This window comes from Mustelus asterias, chromosome 4, assembly GCF_964213995.1.
Source record: "Mustelus asterias chromosome 4, sMusAst1.hap1.1, whole genome shotgun sequence".
NCBI lineage: Eukaryota > Metazoa > Chordata > Chondrichthyes > Carcharhiniformes > Triakidae > Mustelus > Mustelus asterias.
Window position 1 is genome coordinate 56,919,019 of NC_135804.1, and position 21,113 is coordinate 56,940,131.

The 21,113-nt window shown below is 44.0% G+C and overlaps 1 protein-coding gene across 3 annotated transcripts in view; it reads right to left on the reverse strand.

Moving 5' to 3' along the window:
- The window catches only part of LOC144492725 (Golgi apparatus protein 1-like), a 129,231-nt gene extending 108,574 nt beyond the window's left edge, over positions 1–20,657 (reverse strand). For all 3 annotated transcript variants that reach the window (XM_078211083.1, XM_078211082.1, XM_078211084.1), the window contains exon 1: positions 20,248–20,657. In XM_078211083.1, coding sequence (XP_078067209.1) covers positions 20,248–20,649 — 402 coding nt within the window. In that variant the 5' untranslated portion in view covers positions 20,650–20,657. The remainder of the gene's footprint in view (positions 1–20,247) is intronic.
- Positions 20,658–21,113: the final 456 nt, after the last annotated feature.

Sequence of the window (21,113 nt, forward strand, 5' to 3'; positions counted from 1 at the left end):
TTCAAGCAAGAGAATCATAACATCTCTGGACAACATAATACCCATTGAAACTTAATATTGTCTCTTTATGCAGTTGATAAAAATCTGCAATACAGTAAACAAATGAGAAACCAACAAGACAGCCAGCACCTCCTACAAACTGTGTCCCTCCGTTTTTCTAGTATACTGGTTCCACATAGAGACAAGTAAATTGTATCTGTGGGTGTTAGGAATAGGTATAGCTTTAAATTTAAGCTTAATTTGTATATCTGCAGCTGTGTATTAAGACTTGAGTTACAGTTTCACTTTAAAAGATGCCTCCATTTTAATAAGGTTTTATGACAAAACAAAACATGGCATAAACAACTGGACTGCTGCCTCGCAACAGAGGGGCCAGAGAGGAACATAAGGTAATTTGAGGTTCGGTTGGCAACTACGTTTGCTGGAGAGCAAAATAAGCCTCTCTCTAGCAGGACATGAAGGGCGCCTGTGGAGAGTAGGCCCACACTAAAGAACAGAAAGGTTCCAAAACCAGGGAGACTATCGTAAGGAAGTTCCAAGAAAACCCTCTCTTCAAAGGAAAAGAATAGGAATCTGGAAAAAAAAAGGCCTGTTAAAGTGGGGAGCAGAGGCTCCAAGTTAGAAGACAGGGTTGCAAGATCTGGAACAACATGGACTTGGCAGAGGCCAGAGATCCAAGGACAAGGAGAATCTTTACAAAAGGCCTGTGGAGCAGTGGTATCCTGTTGGCATGGCACCCGAGATTACGTAGAAGGTGAAGCTTTAATTCAGGGCAGAGGCACACCAGAAGAAGAGGTTGAATCCCTGGAGGTGGATCCTTGGTGAAAACAGAAAGTGTCCTGTGGGAGGAGATTCCAAGACCTGTTCTTAGAGAGTAGATGTTAGAAACCCCCATGTGAAAAGCAGAGTTCCAATAAGACCAGTTGACTCTAACAAAAGTCCAGGGAAAGTTGAGGAGCAACCTGTAGACGTTGATGCGGGTGGCATCTGTCACTTGGTTTTATATCAGCTAGGATCATAATAGCCTAGATCTAACAGAATACCCACAACACTCCCTGGTCATCTCAGAATAGAGCAATAATGATATTTTTCAACCATTTTACCCAAGTAGGTTTTAAAAATAAGTGATTCACAGAAGCAAAAATGGACATGGCATAAACTGGCAGTTATACTCAACTGCACTGTTTTAGGATATCCACTGCTTACCCAAATCTTTCAGCAAATCCTTCAAAATGAGAGATGTATATGATTCACCCATCTTGCAAAAATTGAACAACGATAAACAGAAGCCAAAGAGCAATAGATGATGCCTTCATTAGAAGGTTCAAGTAATTTTCTTGAAATGCCTGAATAGTCACTATAGTGTCAAATTAAGTGTTTGGGGACCATCTTAGAAGGAATTTTTAAAAAGATAGATGAGTATGAGTAACAGGATGAAAATTAATTTTCATTACAATCAGTTCTATAAAAAGCACAGCAAGTTACCACAGTTCAAGATGACTGTAGCTAGGCACTTCAGTGCCCACAGCAACCGTATGTATGTAGCATTTGAATGATTAACATGTCATACTTTTCTTCAGGTTTTTACATTGCCACTTGTCTGGGTTCTCAGTATGATTTTGTTCATTATTCTAAACACCTCAACTGCAAACTACTTTAGAAAGGAGAGGAAACAACTTTGAATAAATAGCTCAGAGACTAGCCATGGTGTTCAATCTACCCAACAGTTTGGGAATAAATGATTGTCCCTCCTTTGACCATTCAAAACAGAGTGGATGGAATCTAGCTCTTACAACTTAAAGTGGAAAAGCTACAGAACAACTAGAAGGCAGAAAGCTGAGTGATTCAAACCATATTAGAAGTGTTCAAGCAGAGTTAGTGAAACCACAAGATTCTCACAATGACACCCACATAGTATCATAGAATATTAAAGAGCAGAAGCAGCCGTTTGGCTTCTTTGGCCGAGCTATCCAATTTGTCTTTTGTCATGGCGCAATAATATTTTTAAAATATACATCCAATTCTTCTTTAAATATCACACTGAATCTGCTTCCCTTTTAGGTGCTATAGGATCAGTGAATGGTTACGGCACAGAAGGAAGCCATTCAACCTGTCAAATCCACTTGGCAGCTGCCTGAAAGAGCAATCTAGTTAGAACCACACCCCGTCCTTCCCCATAACCCTGCATTTTTCCTATTTAAATATTCATCTAATTCACGTTTGAAAGCCACAATCGAATCTACCTCTACCACCCTTTCAGGCAGCATATTCTAAATTATATCTATTTGCATTTCCTCATGTTGCTTCTGGCTTTTCGGTCAGCCATCTTAAATCAGGGTCTTCTTGTTCTTGAGCTTTCTATCAATGGGAAAGGGTTCTCTAATTTAGAAGGATGATTTTCAGCACCACAATCAAATCTCCTCCCAAACTTCTGGAATTGAAGGAGAACAGTTGCAATTCACTCACGATAACTGAAGTCCCTCCCCCCTTGGCACTAACCTGGTAAATCCTTTTTGCACCCTCTTGACAGCCTTCACAAAGTGCAGTCTCCAAAAATTGGACACAGTACTCCAGTTGTGACCTAACCAGTATTTTATAAAAAATCATTTCCTTGTTATTGTATGCTTCCAGTTATAAGCCTGTGCCTGGATACTTTTTTAAAAAATACTTCCTCAATCTACCCTGCCAATGATTTATGCACAAATACCCCAAGGCTCCAACCAAAATGTACTTCAAACTTCTCATCTGCCATGAGACTGCCTATTTCCCTTGTCTTCTTATGCCCTCCTGAAGTCCTTTTTCCTCTGAGTTTATGACATTTCTAACTTTTGTATCATTTGCAAACTTTCAAATTGTATCCAAGACCAGGACGTATATTTCCCTCTAGTTTGAAGAACATTTACCACTAATATCTGCCTTCCATCAACCTTTTTAATCATGCGACCCACTATCTTTAATACCATAGGCTTTAAATTTGCAAGCCAGTCTATTATGTGGGCATCTGCCAATTATCTTTTGAAAGCCCATATGCCCATCAATCCTCTCCATTATTGCAAGTATCCTATCAAAGTTAGTGTAGCATGATGTGCCTGTTGTCTTTCATTTATCCTATATTTTTCCAAATAGCAATTAATTTTGTTCCTGATCACTGTCTTTCAAGGTTTATCCACCATCAAGCTCACCGGATTGTAGTTGTTCTTTATTCTATTTTTCCAGGCATGCAAGATTTGTAATCCTTCTTTCCTCTTGCACCACCCTCATATCCAAGGAATACTGATAGGTGATGGCCAGAGCCCCTGTAATTGGCATCCTTCTCAGTAACCCAGGATGGATCCCATCCAGAACAGGTGACTTTTCTATTTTGAGGACTTTTCAGTACCGCATCATTTTATTCTTATCCAATATTGCTGCTGCCTCCTGCTTCATTTGTACTATGCATCTATCTCCACTGGTGATGACAATGGGCAGTACAGTGGTTAGCACTGCTGCCTCACAGGACCAGGGACCTGGGTTCGATTCCCAGCTTGGGTCACTATCTGCATGAAGTCTGCATGTTCTACCAGTGTCTGTGTGGGTTTCCTTCGGGTGCTCAAGTTTCTTCCCACAGTCTGAAAGACATGCTGGTAAGGTGCATTGGCCATGCTAAATTCTCCCTCAGTGTACCCAAATAGGTGCCGGAGTGTGGTGAGATGGGGATTTTCACAGTAACTTCATTGCAGTGTTAGTGTAAGCCTACTTGTGACACTAATAAATAAAGATGCTGCCAGAGCACTCATTTAGTACCTCAGCTCTGCACTCAAACTTCACAAAAAGATCTGTCCACCCTTCCTTCGATTATCCTTTTACTTGTGTAGCAAAGATACCCTTTTATGTTAATAACCAACCTATTCAGTCTCTCTCTCTACCCTTACATAAAACACTTGCAACTGCACTGCACATTTTCATTATCCCAGAACTCATACACTCAAGTCTTTGTAAGATATACTCTATAGATTTTCAACTTCTTAAAATTATTTATTGTTGGTACATTTTCCTACAAGCACCTAACTACTGAGCTGACATCCCTGACACCACTAACAGTAGTAAAGCTGTTTTTACAGATATACGCCTTTCCTGCTGTTTCTTTGAGCAGCATGACAGCAGAACTTTAGTCCACATAAGAGAAAAAAGTTATACGTACAGTAATCTTAACCACCCAAGAATACCCATTACAAAAAGCACTCACTAAGCCATTGACTCATTGGACATTATCTGCAAAACAAAACACTGCCTGCAAATTTGGTTGGAGATATTTAAGCTGATTCAAAGTTATACATAAACTAAAGATTCATACATATTATAAGTTGCTTTTACTGTCAATCTTTGACTTGTCTAAACTGCAGGACAAAAGCTTCTGGTTTGATCTGTAACTGTTGTTTCATATATGGTTTCCCAAGTCCTGCCAATGCATTACTACTCCAAGGCCCATTCTTCTAACTTGAGGTATGTTAATGTCTAAAATTCAAGCCCAGATAGTGTAGATCTTGACAGTGCAGCAAGAGCAAGGAGTTCAGGATGAGGCACCACAGCAATTTCCTACATTTGTGGCATATTCGCCTTCAACAGCAAGAGCTCAACACATTTCCCTTTCCCATGCCAGACATCAGAGGGCTGGAATCTAATTAGTATCCACACAGACATGTAAAAGTTAGCACCATGGGGCAAGCACACAAATAGGCTGCTTGAGCACTTTCATCTCAAACAGGCTTGACTGGTAAATGCACCATGAAACTGTAGATGGGAATTAAAAGCTCAAGAATCAACCTGAAAGCAGCATAGCTACTCAAAATATTTGCTTCACAAGTATTCATGTCTATTACAGTTCTAGAGGTGATGATTTTTAATTACATTTGAAAGGATAAAAAAATCTCTTGTATATCAGCCTATCCTATTCAAAAGCAGCAAATCAAATATTTAACTCCCCAGATGATTTTACACTGTCACTTTCAAGGTATTTTCCAGAGGCGTGACCTTGCAGAGGGCTGTGGTAGAAGTGAGAGCTCATCCCACTTAGCCCAGACTGCATGCTGCTGAAGTTCCTCAAGCTTGGTTACAAAGCAGGATGTCTGATAAATTTTGCCCCGAGCCCTTGGCTTCCAGAGGCACCATCCATCGAGAAGTTGGTGCAATCAAAATAGAAAATGCTGGAAATACTCAGCAGGTGTGGCAACATCCAAGAACAAACTGTTAATGTTTGTTTTAGGTTGATGAGCGTTCACAGTCATTGACCTGAAAAGTTCATTCTCTCTCACTCCAGGGATACTTCCAGACCCGTCTTCCAGCTTTTTTTGGTTTCATTTCAGTTTTATAGCATCTGCAATATTTTATTCAAAGATGGATTGGTTCCTCCTTCACATATTACTACATGCACTTGTACTGTAACCCAGATTCAACATAAAGCAGTCTTCTGATCATTCGTTACTCTTCTATCCTTTTCTGTTGCTCTTTCCACGCACAGTGACTTGCACGTGAACATACATAAGGGTAAGTTTAAGTGGCCATACTCCCAGATGACAGGAGGCGGAGGCGGAGGCGGAGGCGGAGGCGGAGGCGGAGGCGGAGGCGGAGGCGGAGGCGGAGGCGGAGGCGGAGGCGGAGGCGGAGGCGGAGGCGGAGGCGGAGGCGGAGGAGGAGGAGGAGGCGGAGGAGGAGGCGGAGGAGGAGGCGGAGGAGGAGGCGGAGGAGGAGGCGGAGGAGGAGGCGGAGGAGGAGGCGGAGGAGGAGGCGGAGGAGGAGGCGGAGGAGGAGGCGGAGGAGGAGGCGGAGGAGGAGGCGGAGGAGGAGGCGGAGGAGGAGGCGGAGGAGGAGGCGGAGGAGGAGGCGGAGGAGGAGGCGGAGGAGGAGGCGGAGGAGGAGGCGGAGGAGGAGGCGGAGGAGGAGGCGGAGGAGGAGGCGGAGGAGGAGGCGGAGGAGGAGGCGGAGGAGGAGGCGGAGGAGGAGGCGGAGGAGGAGGCGGAGGAGGAGGCGGAGGAGGAGGCGGAGGAGGAGGCGGAGGAGGAGGCGGAGGAGGAGGCGGAGGAGGAGGCGGAGGAGGAGGCGGAGGAGGAGGCGGAGGAGGAGGCGGAGGAGGAGGCGGAGGAGGAGGCGGAGGAGGAGGCGGAGGAGGAGGCGGAGGAGGAGGCGGAGGAGGAGGCGGAGGAGGAGGCGGAGGAGGAGGCGGAGGAGGAGGCGGAGGAGGAGGCGGAGGAGGAGGCGGAGGAGGAGGCGGAGGAGGAGGCGGAGGAGGAGGCGGAGGAGGAGGCGGAGGAGGAGGCGGAGGAGGAGGCGGAGGAGGAGGCGGAGGAGGAGGCGGAGGAGGAGGCGGAGGAGGAGGCGGAGGAGGAGGCGGAGGAGGAGGCGGAGGAGGAGGCGGAGGAGGAGGAGGCGGAGGAGGAGGCGGAGGAGGAGGAGGCGGAGGAGGAGGAGGCGGAGGAGGAGGAGGCGGAGGAGGAGGAGGCGGAGGAGGAGGAGGCGGAGGAGGAGGAGGCGGAGGAGGAGGAGGAGGAGGAGGCGGAGGCGGAGGAGGCGGAGGAGGAGGCGGAGGAGGAGGCGGAGGAGGAGGCGGAGGAGGAGGCGGAGGAGGAGGCGGAGGAGGAGGCGGAGGAGGAGGCGGAGGAGGAGGCGGAGGAGGAGGCGGAGGAGGAGGCGGAGGAGGAGGCGGAGGAGGAGGCGGAGGAGGAGGCGGAGGAGGAGGCGGAGGAGGAGGCGGAGGAGGAGGCGGAGGAGGAGGCGGAGGAGGAGGCGGAGGAGGAGGCGGAGGAGGAGGCGGAGGAGGAGGCGGAGGAGGAGGAGGAGGCGGAGGAGGAGGCGGAGGAGGAGGCGGAGGAGGAGGCGGAGGAGGAGGCGGAGGAGGAGGCGGAGGAGGAGGCGGAGGAGGAGGCGGAGGAGGAGGAGGAGGCGGAGGAGGAGGCGGAGGAGGAGGCGGAGGAAGAGAGCTGACTGGTGGCAATTTAACTGGAGGATCACCACACCTCAGGTGAGGGGCAATGTTGAGCAGGTGGAAGGGTCTAATAAACAATTCCATTGCATTCTCAACCACATCAAAAAATAGACTATCCAGTAAAGGTTAAGTGTTTGAAATCAGTAGTGAAGACACCATCAAGGGACTGTGCCTTCCAGAGTACTAACAGACTGAGGATAATTGCCACAGCCTCACTCACCACTTGCCTAGCTCAGACTAGATAACCCAGCAGCAATTGACCAGCAAATCTCCTGATCTACATGGCCTAATACCACACCATAAGATTGTACTAATTCATCACCAAATGACTGAGATGACTTCCCAACAAAACAAGAGAATCCAAATACATGAAGGAGCTTTCGTAATTGATGACTAACAGGGACAAAGGCTCAGCTCTAACCAACTGAGAAGCAACTTGGCCAAAGCCATTAAAGATGAAATCAGACTAAATGAGAGATTAAAGAAAGCGAATATACTGCAAAATAGATCAACCTAAAAACTGCACAAGTCTACAAACATTCCCAAAATATAGAATTATCAACACTGATATGCTGCAACCTGCACAACACAGCAGTGACATGGACCAAAAGCATCCCAACTCAAATGCAAAGGACAAATGTATGGAGGAATAAACAGGAAGTCATTTCAGTAAGGACATCAGAATAGCCATATGTTCTCAGAAAGGATCAAGAATAGCAAATTTTCTAACAGGGATGAATCAGATGTTTGGGCAGACAGGGGTACCAAGTCTGGGAGAATACTTCTGACCAATAATTTAGAATTTCGTAACTTTTCACAAACCAAACTTCCAACTAAAAGAATGAAACCAAGTAAACCAATGACTCGTTAGGGTTGCATTGCAACTTTTAAAAACAGACAAGTGGTGAATTTCCATGAGTTTGTTTGCTAAGACTGAGATATAGGCCGGAATTTGACCACTCCACCCGCCGCAGGAATCGAAATGGGTGAGGGGAGGACAATGGAAAGATCCATTGACCTCGGGTGGGATTTTACGGTTTCTAGAACAAGGCCATAAAATCCTGCCCATAGCGTCCAAATTCCTCCTGTTGGAAGGTACTAGCCAGATATAATGTATTTAAGATATAATGCATTTAAATATGACTTTACAATGAGGGTTGCATGACAGATCACAAATTATTAATATAACTTCAGTATACCTATCCACAGCGTTCTATCACTGGATTCAATTTCTCTTGGCTATTCCCTCTCACCTCAGTCACATTCAGAGTAGGCCACTGCCAGAAGTTAATTATGGCTCTCAACTGATCCTGTAAATTATTACAAATCCGCCATTCTGTGGGGCAGAGTCAATAAATTAGAATTAGACCTGGGCACCTCATGTTCATAATGTCAGCTAGCCGGTGCGGCCATTCCTGACTGAAAGACATCCAAACAGTGCAAAGATACACACAAATGATGGGAAAAGTTAGTTTTATCATTGTTGGCATCAAGTCAATTGATGTACCTTGACATTCCTGTTCATCAGGCTTTGCTGCATTTGACAACATTATAGATACAGGGTCAGCTTCAGTAAGATATACTTCAAAGTATGTTGACTCAATGAATTTATACAAATTATAAAAATACTGAAGGCAAATACACCTGGGGCAAAATTGTAATGTGAAGAACCGATGCCCAGTAGCCTGTACATTTATTACTTTCTAAAGTCATGTCCAAGTCCACAGCACCTTCAATTTTACAGATCTGTAACAAACTAATCTAAAATTATCAAACTACCTGGAGTGAGTGCAGCAATCTGTATGTTTAAGAATAATGCAAGAAATAATATCCAGAGAAAAGATTTTAAAAATCTAGATGAAGGCATAGGACAAAAGATTATAGAGGAAAGAGCAGAATTTTGTTTATAGGAAACAATAAGAAAAGCAGCCAATCTTAACTAAAACAACAAAACACATAATATTGATAAGTTATGATAGAACATAAAAACTAGTTGCAGGAGTAGGTAAATCAGTCCCTCGAGCCTGCTCCGCCTTTCATTGCGGTCATTTCATCTCAACCTCCACACTTGCTTGCCCATTCTCCATAATCCTTCAACCCAGTACTAATTAAAAATCTGCCCATTTCCTCCTCAAATTTACTAATTGTCCCAGCATCCACTGCACTCTGGGTTAGTGAATGTGACCCGTAGAGAGTAGTTTCTCCTCATCTCAGCTTTAAATCTGCTACCCCTCAAGGCTAAACTATGACCTCAATCTAGATTGCCTCACAAGAGGGAGCATCCACTTTGTCAATACTTTTCATCATCTTATATACCTCAATTAGAGCTCCTTTCATTCTTCTAAACTCTAGCGAGTATAGGCCTAAACTACAAAATCACTAAGACAAACCCCTCATCTCTGGAATCAATCCAGTGAACCTTCTCTAATGCCACTACATCCTTCCTCAAATAAAAACTAAATGCTGCACACACTAGAAACCTGAAATAAAAGTAGAAAATACTGGAAAAACTCAACAGGTCTGGCAGCACCTGTGGATGAATAGAGAAAACAATTAACATTTTGAGGCCGCATTACCTCTTCAGAGCTAAAGAGAGTTGGATTTTATAGAGTTTAAGAGGGATGATAGAGCAAAATAGAAGGTCAAAGATAATTGACAGCTCAGGAAAGATGTCAAGGGCACAAGACGAAGTGAGTGGCAATAAGAGTTTGTTAAAGACGATAGAAGGTGCTGATAGTGACATAAGGGTAAAATGTGTTAATAGCAATACAAGGGTAAGCACTCTATGAAAGCCGAACCTTAGAACAAATGACAGACAGCCCTGTGAAGGTTTGGGGGTGAGGTGAGCAGAAAAAAATGGATTAAAAAGAGAGGGGGTTACGGTGGAGGAGAGAGTTCATGATCTGAAGTTGTTGAACTCAATGTTAAATCCAGAAGATTATAAAGTGCCTAATCGGAAGTTAGGTGCTGGTCCTCCAGTTTGCACTGGGCTTCACAAGAACATTGCAGCAGGCCAAGGACATAGATGTGGGCATGAGAGCAAAATGGTGAGTTGAAATGGCAAGCAACAAGATACAACTGAGCCAAATTATGGTGAAGCATCATAACACAATGCAATGAAAAGTTTTTGAAAGGATGATGCCTGCAGAGAAACTACTCTGCATGTGCAACATTCCACAAACATGATTTATTGGCCAGTACGGAGACTGAACTAGCGATAACAGCATTATCAATATCACATTACCATCTGAGCAAATGGAAGGTAATGCTGAAAAGGACATTGAAGAATTTGTTGCTGTTCCAATGAGCAAATTTTAGCACCTGATCCAGAGGGTTGGTCTAGCTTAGTTGAAACCCTTTAATGGTTGCCCAAACACACTACTTTATGACTGCACAACTAACTCAACCAATTCAATTCAGGAGAGGGTAGATGATTGCTCAGGTCTTTTGATCCATGTGTTATAAAGGAAGTCACAAGGTTTAGGACCAAATTGTTCAGGCATGCATGTATGGAGCTAACTGAGCTTTAAGGGCATTTGATTTAGTCATAAAATCAGAGGTTTATAGCATGGAAACACGCCCTTCGGCCCAACTTGTCCATGCACCTTTTTTTAAACCCCTAAGCTAGATCCAATTGCCTGCATTTGGCCCATATCCCTCTATACCCATCTTACCCATGTAACTGTCGAAACCCTTTTAAAAAGGCAAAATTGTACCCACCTCTACTACTATCTCTGGCAGCTTGTTCCAGACACTCACCACCCTGTGAGAAAAAAAGTGTCCTTCTGGACCCTTTTGTATCTCTCCCCTCTCACCATAAACCTATGCCCTCTAGTTTCAGACTCCCCTACTTTTGAGAAAAGATATTGACTATCTAGCTGATCTATGCCCCTCATTATTTTATAGACCTCTATAAGATCAGCTACACTTGAGAAAAAAGTTCCAGTCTATCCAGCCTCTCCTTATAACTCAAACAATCAAGTCATGGCAGCATCCTAGCAAATTTCTTCTGCACTCTTTCTAGTTTAATATGCTTTCTATAATAGGGTGACCAGAACTGTACACAGTATTCTAGGTGTGGCCTTACCAATGTCTTGTACAACTTCAACAAGACGTCCCAATCCTCTATTCAATGTTCTGACCAATGAAACAAAGCATGCTGAATGCCTTCAGCACTCTGTCCATCTTTGACTCCATTAGTCACCTGTACCCCGAGGTTTCTTTGTTCTGTAACTCTCCCCAATGTCCTACAATTAACTCAGTAAGCCCTGCCCTGTTCAATCTACCAAAATGCATCATCTCGCATTTATCTAAATTAAACTCCATCTGCCATTCGCCAGCCCACTGGCCCAATTGATCAAGATCCCGTTGCAATCCGAGATAACCACCTTCACTGTCCGCTATGCCACCAGTCTTGGTGTCATCTGCAAACTTACTAACCATGGTCCTACATTCTCATCCAAATCATTAATATAAATGACAAATAACAGTGGACCCAGCACTGATCCCTGAGGCACACCGCTGGTCACAGTCTCCAGTTTGAAAAACAACCCTCTACAACCACCCTCTGTCTTCTGTCATCAAGCCAATTTTGCATTCATTTAGCTGGATCCTGAGAGATTTAACCTTATGCATCAACCTACCATGTGATACCTTGTCAAAGGCCTTCCTAAAGTTCATGTAGGTATCAACTGCATTGCCCTCATCTACCATCTTGGTTATCCCTTCAAAAAACTCAAATCAAATTTGTGATGCACGATTTTCCATTCACAAAGCCATGCTGACTGTCTCTAATCACTCCTTGCCTCTCTAAATGCCTGTAGATCCTGTCTCAAAATACCTTCCAACAACTTGCCCACCACAGATGCAAGGCTCACCAGCCTGTAGTTCCCAGGCTTTTCCCTGCAGCCCTTCTTAAACAAAGGCACAACCCACCCTTCAGGCACCTCACCTGTGACTATCGATGATTCAAATACCTCTGCTAGAGGACCCGCAATTTCCTCCCTAGCCTCCCACAATGTCCTGGGATACACTTCATCAGGCCCAGGGATTTATCTACCTTGATGCGCTTTAAGATTTCCAGCACCACCTTCTCTGTAATATATACACTCCTCAAGACATCACAATTTACTTCCCCAAGTTACCCAACATCCATGCTTTCCCCAACAGTAAATACTGATGAGAAATATTCATTTAGGATCTCACCCATCTCTTGTAGATCTGCACATGGATGACCTTGTTGATCCGTAAGAGGTCCTACTCTCTCCCTAGTTACTCTTTCGGCCTTTATGCATTTGTAGAAGCTCTTTGGATTCTCCTTTGCCTTATCTGCCAAAACAATCTCGTGTCCCCTTTGTGCCCTCCTGATTTCTCTCAACTCTATTCCTACACCCCCTATACTCTTCAAGGGATCCACTTGATCCCAGCTGCCTATGCATGTCATGTGCCTCCTCCTCCTTGACCAGGGCCTCAATATCCTGAGTCATCCAGGGTTCCCTACTACTATCAGCCTTGCCCTTCACTCTAAAAGGAACGTGCTTACCCTGAACCCTGGTTAACACACTTTTGAAAGCCTCCCATTTACCAGACGTCCCTTTACTTTCCCACAGACTGCCCCAATTAACTGTTGAAAGTTTCTGCCCGATACCATCAAAATTGGCCTTGTCCCAATTTAGAATTTTAACTTTTGGGCCAGACCTGTCATTCTCCATAGCTATCTGAAAACTAATAGAATTATACTTACTGGTCCCAAAGTGATCCCTCACTAACACTTCTGTCACCTGCCCTTCCTTATTTCCCAAGAGGTGGTCAAATTATACCCTCTCTCTAGTTGGGCCATCCACATACTGAATGAGAAATTCATCCTGAATACACTCAACAAATTTCTCTCCACCCAACCCTCTAATACTATGGCTGTCCCAGTCAATGTTGGGAAAGTTAAAATCCCCAACTATTACCACCCTATTTTTCTTGGAGCTATCTGAATCTCCTTACATATTTGCTCCTCAATTTCCTACTGACTATTTGGGGGCCTATAGTACAACCTTATCAAAGTGATTTCCCCCTTATTTCCCAGTTCTACCCATATAGACTCAGTGGCCGAACCCACAGATATATCCCCTCTCAATAGTGCCATGATGTTTTCCCTAATCAAAAGTGCAACTCCCCCTCCTCTCTTACCTCCTGTTCTATCTTTCCTATAGCATCTGTACCCTGGAACGTTAAGCTGCCAGTCCTGTCCCTCCCTTAGCCATGTTTCAGTAATTCCTATAATATCCCAGTCCCATGTACCCATCCATGCCCTGAGTTCATCTGCCTTGCCCGGCAGGCCTCTTGCATTGAAATAAATGCAAATTGATTCATTGTCACAGGTATTAGTATACAGTGAAAAAAGTTTTGTTTTTTGCATGCTATACAGACAAGGCATACCGTTCATAGAGAAGGAGTGCGCAGAATGTAGTGTTCCTGTCATGGCTATGACAGGAAACTGCGGACATGTCGATGACATCCTTGACATGTCCATCTCACAGGAGTACAGCTCACTAGTATTCAGCCCAGCGGGATACCCGTTTATTTCTGTTGATGAGCACTTCATCTATTCCCCACTCTGGCTTCCTTTGATTTGATTTATTATTGTCACATGTATTAGTGCACAGTATTGTTTCTTGCATGCTATACAGAAATCATACCATTCATAATTTAGGAAGGAAAGGAGAGAATGCAGAATGTAGTGTTAGTCATAGCGAGTGTGTAGAGAAAGATCGCCTTAGTGCAAAGTAGGTCCATTCAAAAGTCCGATGACAGTAGGGAAGAAGCTATTCTTGAGTCACTTGGTATGTGACCTCAGACTTTTGTATCCATTTCCTGACGGAAGAAGGTGGAAGAGAGAATGTCCGGGGTGCGTGGGGTCCTTAATTATGCTGGCTGCTTTACCAAGGCAACAGGAACTGTAGACAGAGTCAATGGATCGGAGGCTGGTTTGCAAGATGGATTGGGCTACATTCACCATGACCTTTTGTAGTTCCTTGCAGTCTTGGGCAGAGCAGGAGCCATACCAAGTTGTGATACAACCAGAAAGAATGCATCTGTAAAAGTTGATGGGAGTCGTAGCGGACATGTCGAATTTCCTTAGTCTTGTAAGAAAGCAGAGGCGTTGGCAGGCCCTCTTAACTATAGTGTTGACATGGAGGTGGGGGGACCAGGACAGGCTGTTGGTAATCTGGACACCTAAAAACTTGAAGCTCTCAACCATTTCTACTCAGTCCCTTTTGATGTAGACAGGGGCATGTTCTCCACTATGCTCCCTGAAGTCAATGACTGTCTCCTTCGCTTTGTTGACATTGAGGGAGAGATTATTGTTGTTGCACCAGTTCACCAGATTCTCTATCCCATTCCTGTACTCCACCTTGTCATTGTTTGAGATCCAACCCACTACGGTGGGACACAAGTGATTTTGTATGAGTTGTCTTGCTGAATGAGGGTATGTCCTGACACTTGAGTTATGTTTATGCTTCATCCTTGCTGCTGGTTTATCCATTGCAACCAGCCACAAACAAAGAAAGTTAACAACGCAAGGTAAGTGAACAAAGCATCAAAGTTTGGACACTCATTGTATCATTAATCCAACTTTGATGCTGGAATCAGGACTTTCCTTTGATTCCACCACATCTTCAGGGAAGAAAAATCTTCATGTTAGATTTAAGGACTTCACTTTTTGAGGGCAAACTCAATTATCAGTAACATTTTTAAGGATAATTGAGAATGGGCAATAAATGCTTCCCTAGCCAGCGAAGCCCACATTCCCTGAATGAATGTACAATGAAACTGCCATTTTACCCCACAGCCAGAATACAGAAAAATTGACCTTAATTTAAGAGCCTTTTAAGATACAAGTTTTACAGAAAAGAAGGAATATTGTATGGTGTTGATCAGTGTTACTCAAATCCAGATCAACTGCTGAATTTGGGAAGCAGGCACATCTCCAAATTCTGCTAAGCCCTGCACCACACTGGATTCAGAAGTGGATACAAATTCATTGCTTAGATAAGCATCACTGCTGGCCTTGCCTCATTTCCGTCAGTCTGAACGGTTGTCACAGAGCTTGTAACAGTATAAAATTTAAAAGCATATACAACCACTAGGTCGATCATGGGGTGTAATCCTTTCCTGAAGTATCCTAATTAGTGCCAGGGTAAATGATCTAGATGTTTAAACACTACAAGCACAGCTGGTGGAAACAAACTGAACATGATGTGGGTGGGGGGGGGGGGGGGGGGGGGCAACTATACAAATGCTGGAAATCTGGAAAAATAAAACCGGAATCATTCCTGCAGATCAACCAGCATTTGTTCAATTGTTAAAAAAGAGTTCAAAGTATTGATTGTTATTTCCATAGATGCTGCCCGTAAATCAGAAAAACCCTGAAAGAATACAAATTCAGATTTTTTTCTGCTAATCTGAGTAAATATCAAGAAGTTACAGTTCAAGCACAAATAGTTAACATACTCAATAAGTCAATGCATATAATGTAACAAAAGTATGAAGAAAATCAGCCCATAGCACCAATCTGAAGCTTCAGCATGCATTAAAACCACAACTAGGAAGCTGCCAGCAACTGACAAGGACAAATTTAAGAACAAGGTTGCTGGCAAAAAATTGGCTTAATTCAGTCAAGTAAGGAATTAAACAGGGCTCCTACAGAACCTCGAACAGAATGTCGGAGCCATCTTCAGATTTACTTTCAACTCTCAAAAAACTACCCAAACCAGCAGAACATGCTAATGAGCTTTACCAAAATCAAAGCCCCTGACTTGATCTTTGGACTCTACCAAGAAACAGAAGGTTCTGGTTGGGAAGAGGACAGCCTCTCTGAAATGGAAAGGAGGAAGCCTCATGTTTGCTCACTGTCCTCCCGGCACCATGCCTGTCTGTACATCTGGTGCGAATACGGAGTTCAATTGTGGTGTTCCCTCCCCCCTCCCAGCTGAATAATCTACGACTGCTCGTTGTGTAAACTCACACAAAGAAAGACCATTTGAATAAGGTATCAACAGCAACAATGAAAGCAGTCAGGAGTAACAAGCAGAGGCCAATGCTTGGAAAAAGGGGAGGAATATTCAAAAATGATAAGAGTATTTTGAAAAACAGCAAGGGTCAATTGATCATTAAAGGGTAAACTTCAAATCTCTAACCTGAAACAGGAAAAAGGCCGAAAATATAAAACGTGCTTAAGAAATAAATAAACACTCGGGTTTAGGCGACCAAACAATGAAGCACACTAATATGGAAAACCAGAAAGAAATAGATGATTATTGTATCTTGTCTGTGATGTTTCAACAGTTGAGAGTAGCAATTTAGGAGTAGTCACATCCTCTGGAGCAATGACAGACTCAAACCATTACCCTCACCCATAGCGTCGCTATTAACTTTTGTCTGGTTTATTTTTGGAATGTCTGCGCCACTTCTCCACAGTGGTTTATCACTCATGCCTCCGCAATCTTAGTGTTATTCCATTGGTGTGTACAAAGAAAACAGTGTACCATACCAAGTTTGTTTACACAAAGGCACTTCAGTAAATTGAAATTAAAATCAACGTCAAATCCACATAGCATCTGAAGGTTAAAAGATGCAAAAGCAGCCAAATTCATGTTCCTTGTTAATAATCCCCATACGAAAGCACCCAACTGAGGTTGTTAGTCAAGGACAGCACTGTACTTACCTGTGATGCCCATCACCAAATAGCCTACCAAAAGAGCATCATATGAACAATGATCTCCTGGGGAAGATAATGGAAGTGGGCCAATGCCACACTGCCCAAGTAAGGAGTCACTGCCTGTCAGCCATGCCGAGGGGCAAGAGAGGAAAATTTTTTTTTTAAACTGTGGCTGTGAGCAAACAGTTTTTGCACTGCGATGCCAGATCCTTTCATGCACCTGCCCTTGCAGAATAGAAACTGCTGAAGCACAGAAGATTTAGTTATTCAAGATCAATTGAATGGCCAAGTGCACATGCTGGTCTTCATTTACAGCACAAGATTACTGCTCACCGTACAAAAATAGGTCTATCTGAAGCGATTGTGATTATCCACTTCACAGACATAAATAGCCAACACTGCACTTGGGAGCCAATTACACAACTACATCCACAGCCCAAATCAGCAACACCATCCATAAAGATCTACAATTAGTATGCAGGAAAGAGAAGCAAATTGATTGATGCAGCTCAAAAACTTCATTTAACAAATGTTCAATTCAAAACTCTTACCAATGCAGTGATGTTTTAAGTGACCATGCAGTAAGTAATTAACTGCACTGGGATGACAAATCCCAGTGGTAACGTTCTACCAGGATGTTGCCTGGTATGGAGGGTCTTAGCTATGAGGAGAGATTGGGTAAACTAGGGATGTTCTCCCTGGAAAGACAAGAGGATGAGGGGCAACCTAATAGAGGTGTATAAAATTATAAAGGGCATAGATAGGATGAACAGTGGGAAGCTTTTCCCCAGGTTGGAGATGACGAACACAAGGGGTCACGGGTTCAAGGTGAGGGGGGGGGGGGGGGGGGGGCAAGGTTCAACACAGATGTCAGGGGGACGTATTTTACACAGAGGGTGGTGGGGGCCTGGAATGCACTCCCAAGCAAGGTGATTGAGGTGGACACGCTGGGATTGTTTAAGACTTATCTAGATAGCCACATGAACAGACTGGGAATAGAGGGATACAAACAAATGGTCTAGTTGGGCACATGAGCGGCGCAGGCTTGGAGGGCCGAAGGGCCTGTTCCTGTGCTGTATTGTTCTTTGATAAAGATGAGCAAGAACACCACCATATGATACAAACCAGTTCTGATTACATGGGAAACCATCTATTAGTAGGGCTGCTGGTCTTGTTTAGGAGGCATTGCCCAGACTTCACTAAGTGCAGCATGTAGGAAAGGGGGAAATCTAGATTATAACCGCACCAAACATCTCTATCTTCAATTGAATCAATTCTCCCATCCGACTTCTGTGGACTCACTCACTCATTGTCAATTGGCATGACAGTTCTCAGTCTCGGGCACCTAACCTAATGGTATTCAAAGCTTGACAACTGGGTTAAAAATTTAGTGCAACTTCTGGAATTTAACAGCTGTAGAATCACCATCAAAACTCTGTCAGAGCCAACACTGAGACTGACTCTTGGGATGTGGAATACAGGATAGATATATTCCACATCACAACATAATATGCAACTTTCATAAAGTATTGCAAATGTAAAGTGAAACGTTACAATTCCTAGGTAGTTAAGTCCAAGGCTGGAATCTGTATGGAGTGCTACGATTTCCAAAGCCCTTCATTTATTATTTCTTACTTGTGTGTGCAATGCCAATGGCCAATATAAAGACCCTTTGTTGTTGTGCTGCCAACTTCCACACCCACGAACTACAGAAATGGACACCAGAGTTAAGATTTGTGTATTATTTGCATATGGCATACTGCCAGTAGAGGGAGCGCATAAAGATACACCTAGTACGTCCTTTCTGACTGACTCATTTTATTGTTACTTGCATTTAGATCAGCTAAAGGCTGAAGCAGGAAGACCAGTTTTAAAATGTATACAGCATTCAACATTAGGTAAGCAAGTCACTGAATTACATGCAAGTGTGCAAAATTTATCAGCATACTGAAATATAGGTAGATACTGCAGCTACCAGCAACTCCAGCTCATTAGAAGAGTCCAGCTAGTAGCAGCTGATGCAGGGTTTCCCCAAGTCCCACTGTTAAACACAGACCATTTACATGGACATTTTCCCCACAAACAACACTATTAGAATGAGAAACTTTGTACAGAAATGCCTGCACTTCAAAGTGCCATAACACAAACTTTGTTACTGTGAATTGCCATCCCTTTTGCCTCAGCTAACCAAACTTTATTCAATCCGATTTAATATGTATCTTTTTCTAAGAGAACATTTCATTATGTTCTTCCATCCCAATGCTGTGAACTGCAAAGGACTAAAGAAGTCTCCTTCCAAGTTCTCCACCTCATCAATCACAACCTTGTCAATCACTTATGAGGCATTCTCCTCACTTTCACTTGAGTTGAGTTTTATTCAACTGGAAGGCATCTCACCCCATTCAAAATTGCTAACATTTTGACAAATTCAGTACAACCATTTCAAATGCGCACATGATTCTGCCTCATCCCATCACCATATCTGGGTCAGTTTGAAAAACTAGGGTTGCAACAGCATTGGAATTGTACTGCATTATCTTGTGCATTCAACAGTCTAAGAAAAAAAAAGTGTCCGACACCTGCAGACCCTAATCTATAAAAGGTCCATACAAATTTCTCTGCCTAGTGAACATTACGAGATAGCACACTGAGTGTACCTCAAGTAACCTGGGAAGTTTCAACCTTTAAACTTCTCGATGTGAAATTATTTCAAAAGAATAGCTGTTTAAAAAATCCTTCATTCTGCACCAAACTGCGAAGAGAAGACCAACAGGAAGACGCAAGCTCAATTGGTGAATTCTAAAATCTAAATGCAAGTAAAATGTATGGCCAATGGAGATGTGCAAGATTCTTGGGGTGATGGGGTTTGGCAGGGTGGATGCTGAGGGGATGTTTTGCGCAGCAAACAGCTAGGATCTTTAATGCACTGCCTGAGTGTGGAGTGCAGGCAATTTCAACCAAGGGTTCCAAGAGGGAATAGAATCATTATCTGAAAAGGAAGAATGCGCAGAGTTACAAGTGGGAAATGGCATTAAGTAAATTGTTCCTCCGAACAGCCAGTGCAGACAACATGCTGAATGGTCTCCTTCTGTGTTACAATAATCCTGTGAATTCAATTTGATTGGTAATCCCAGGCAAGAGCCTAATTACCAGTGAATATCTTAAACCGCAAAATTCAGAAGGATAAAGAAATAAAGGTAAGCGTCAAGTCCAGAGTAGACCATCTGACCTCCAGTCGTGGCCAGCAATTGATATGCTTCACGTATACTTCACAATACATAGCAAACCCCTCCCACTACAACTGTTGACTCAGGAGTCAGAATCTCTCCCATACTAACTGGCCATTCTGGAGGCAGTTTACTCCTTCACCAGCCTAAGTGTCTGCCAGTGATCAAAAACCAATCTGAGACTTGATTGGCCACTCTGGAGCATTGTCTGTCAGCCAGGCCGCTCACCCAGTCTGGCCACTCATGAGATACTCCCCAACCCCTCAGTGCGATGCTCAGCGAACTCCAGTAGCCAGCCCGAACCCACCCCCCTCTCTCCCCCCCGCCCCCCCCAAAGGGCTGCTGCTTACCTCCCGTACGTCCTGCAGACATTCGAGCACCGCGAAGTTGTTCTGCCAGGTGTGTTTGGGGCAGAGCCGGACCACGTCTTCGTGACAGAGCGGCTCCTCTGAAATCCGCCAGATGTTCTTCCGCGGGGCCTGGAACTGGGCCTGACCCGGAGGACGGGGCTGGAACTGAGCCTGTCCCTGGGGCAAGGCCTGGAGCTGAACCTGGCTTTCGCCCTGGCTATGGAGTCCCACATCCGGCGAATTCGGGTCCCGGCCGCGATTGCGGTCTAACGCCGGTTGCGCGGCGTAGTGACCCGGGAGGAGTAAAGGGAGGATCGCCACCAGCAAACAATGCGAGGCCCGCAGCCATCGCCAGTCCCCCGCTGCCGCCAACACCAAACTCCCACGTCCACAAGCCGCCATCTTGTAGTGGCAGCCGCAGCCACTCCGCCCTTTTATAACGTGCGGCGTTGTGACGTCGGCACGTCCCCAACGTTCCTCACGTCGATCCTATACATCGACGTTTCGGACACGCCCCCCTCACACAGTGGTCATGATGCAGCCAACAGCTACATTCAGCTGCATTCATCTGTGGCAGCAAGTTTCACATTCTCAGCATTCGGAGTAAAAACCCTTCATTTATTGCTTTTGATCTTTTTTTCCTAAACTAATAATGATCAAATAATTTAAATTAAGCAGCATGATTAATATTTGTTAAATAATAATTTGAACTACCTGTTAAATTGAATTAAACTGTTTTGAATTAAAAGACTGTAATGACAAAATTTGTAATATTAGAAGCTAAGTACTTTCCAATTATTCAAAATTTTCCATAGATAATTTAGTTCCACTATTGGTAAGTGAATGGTTGTCTCTTTCAAACATTG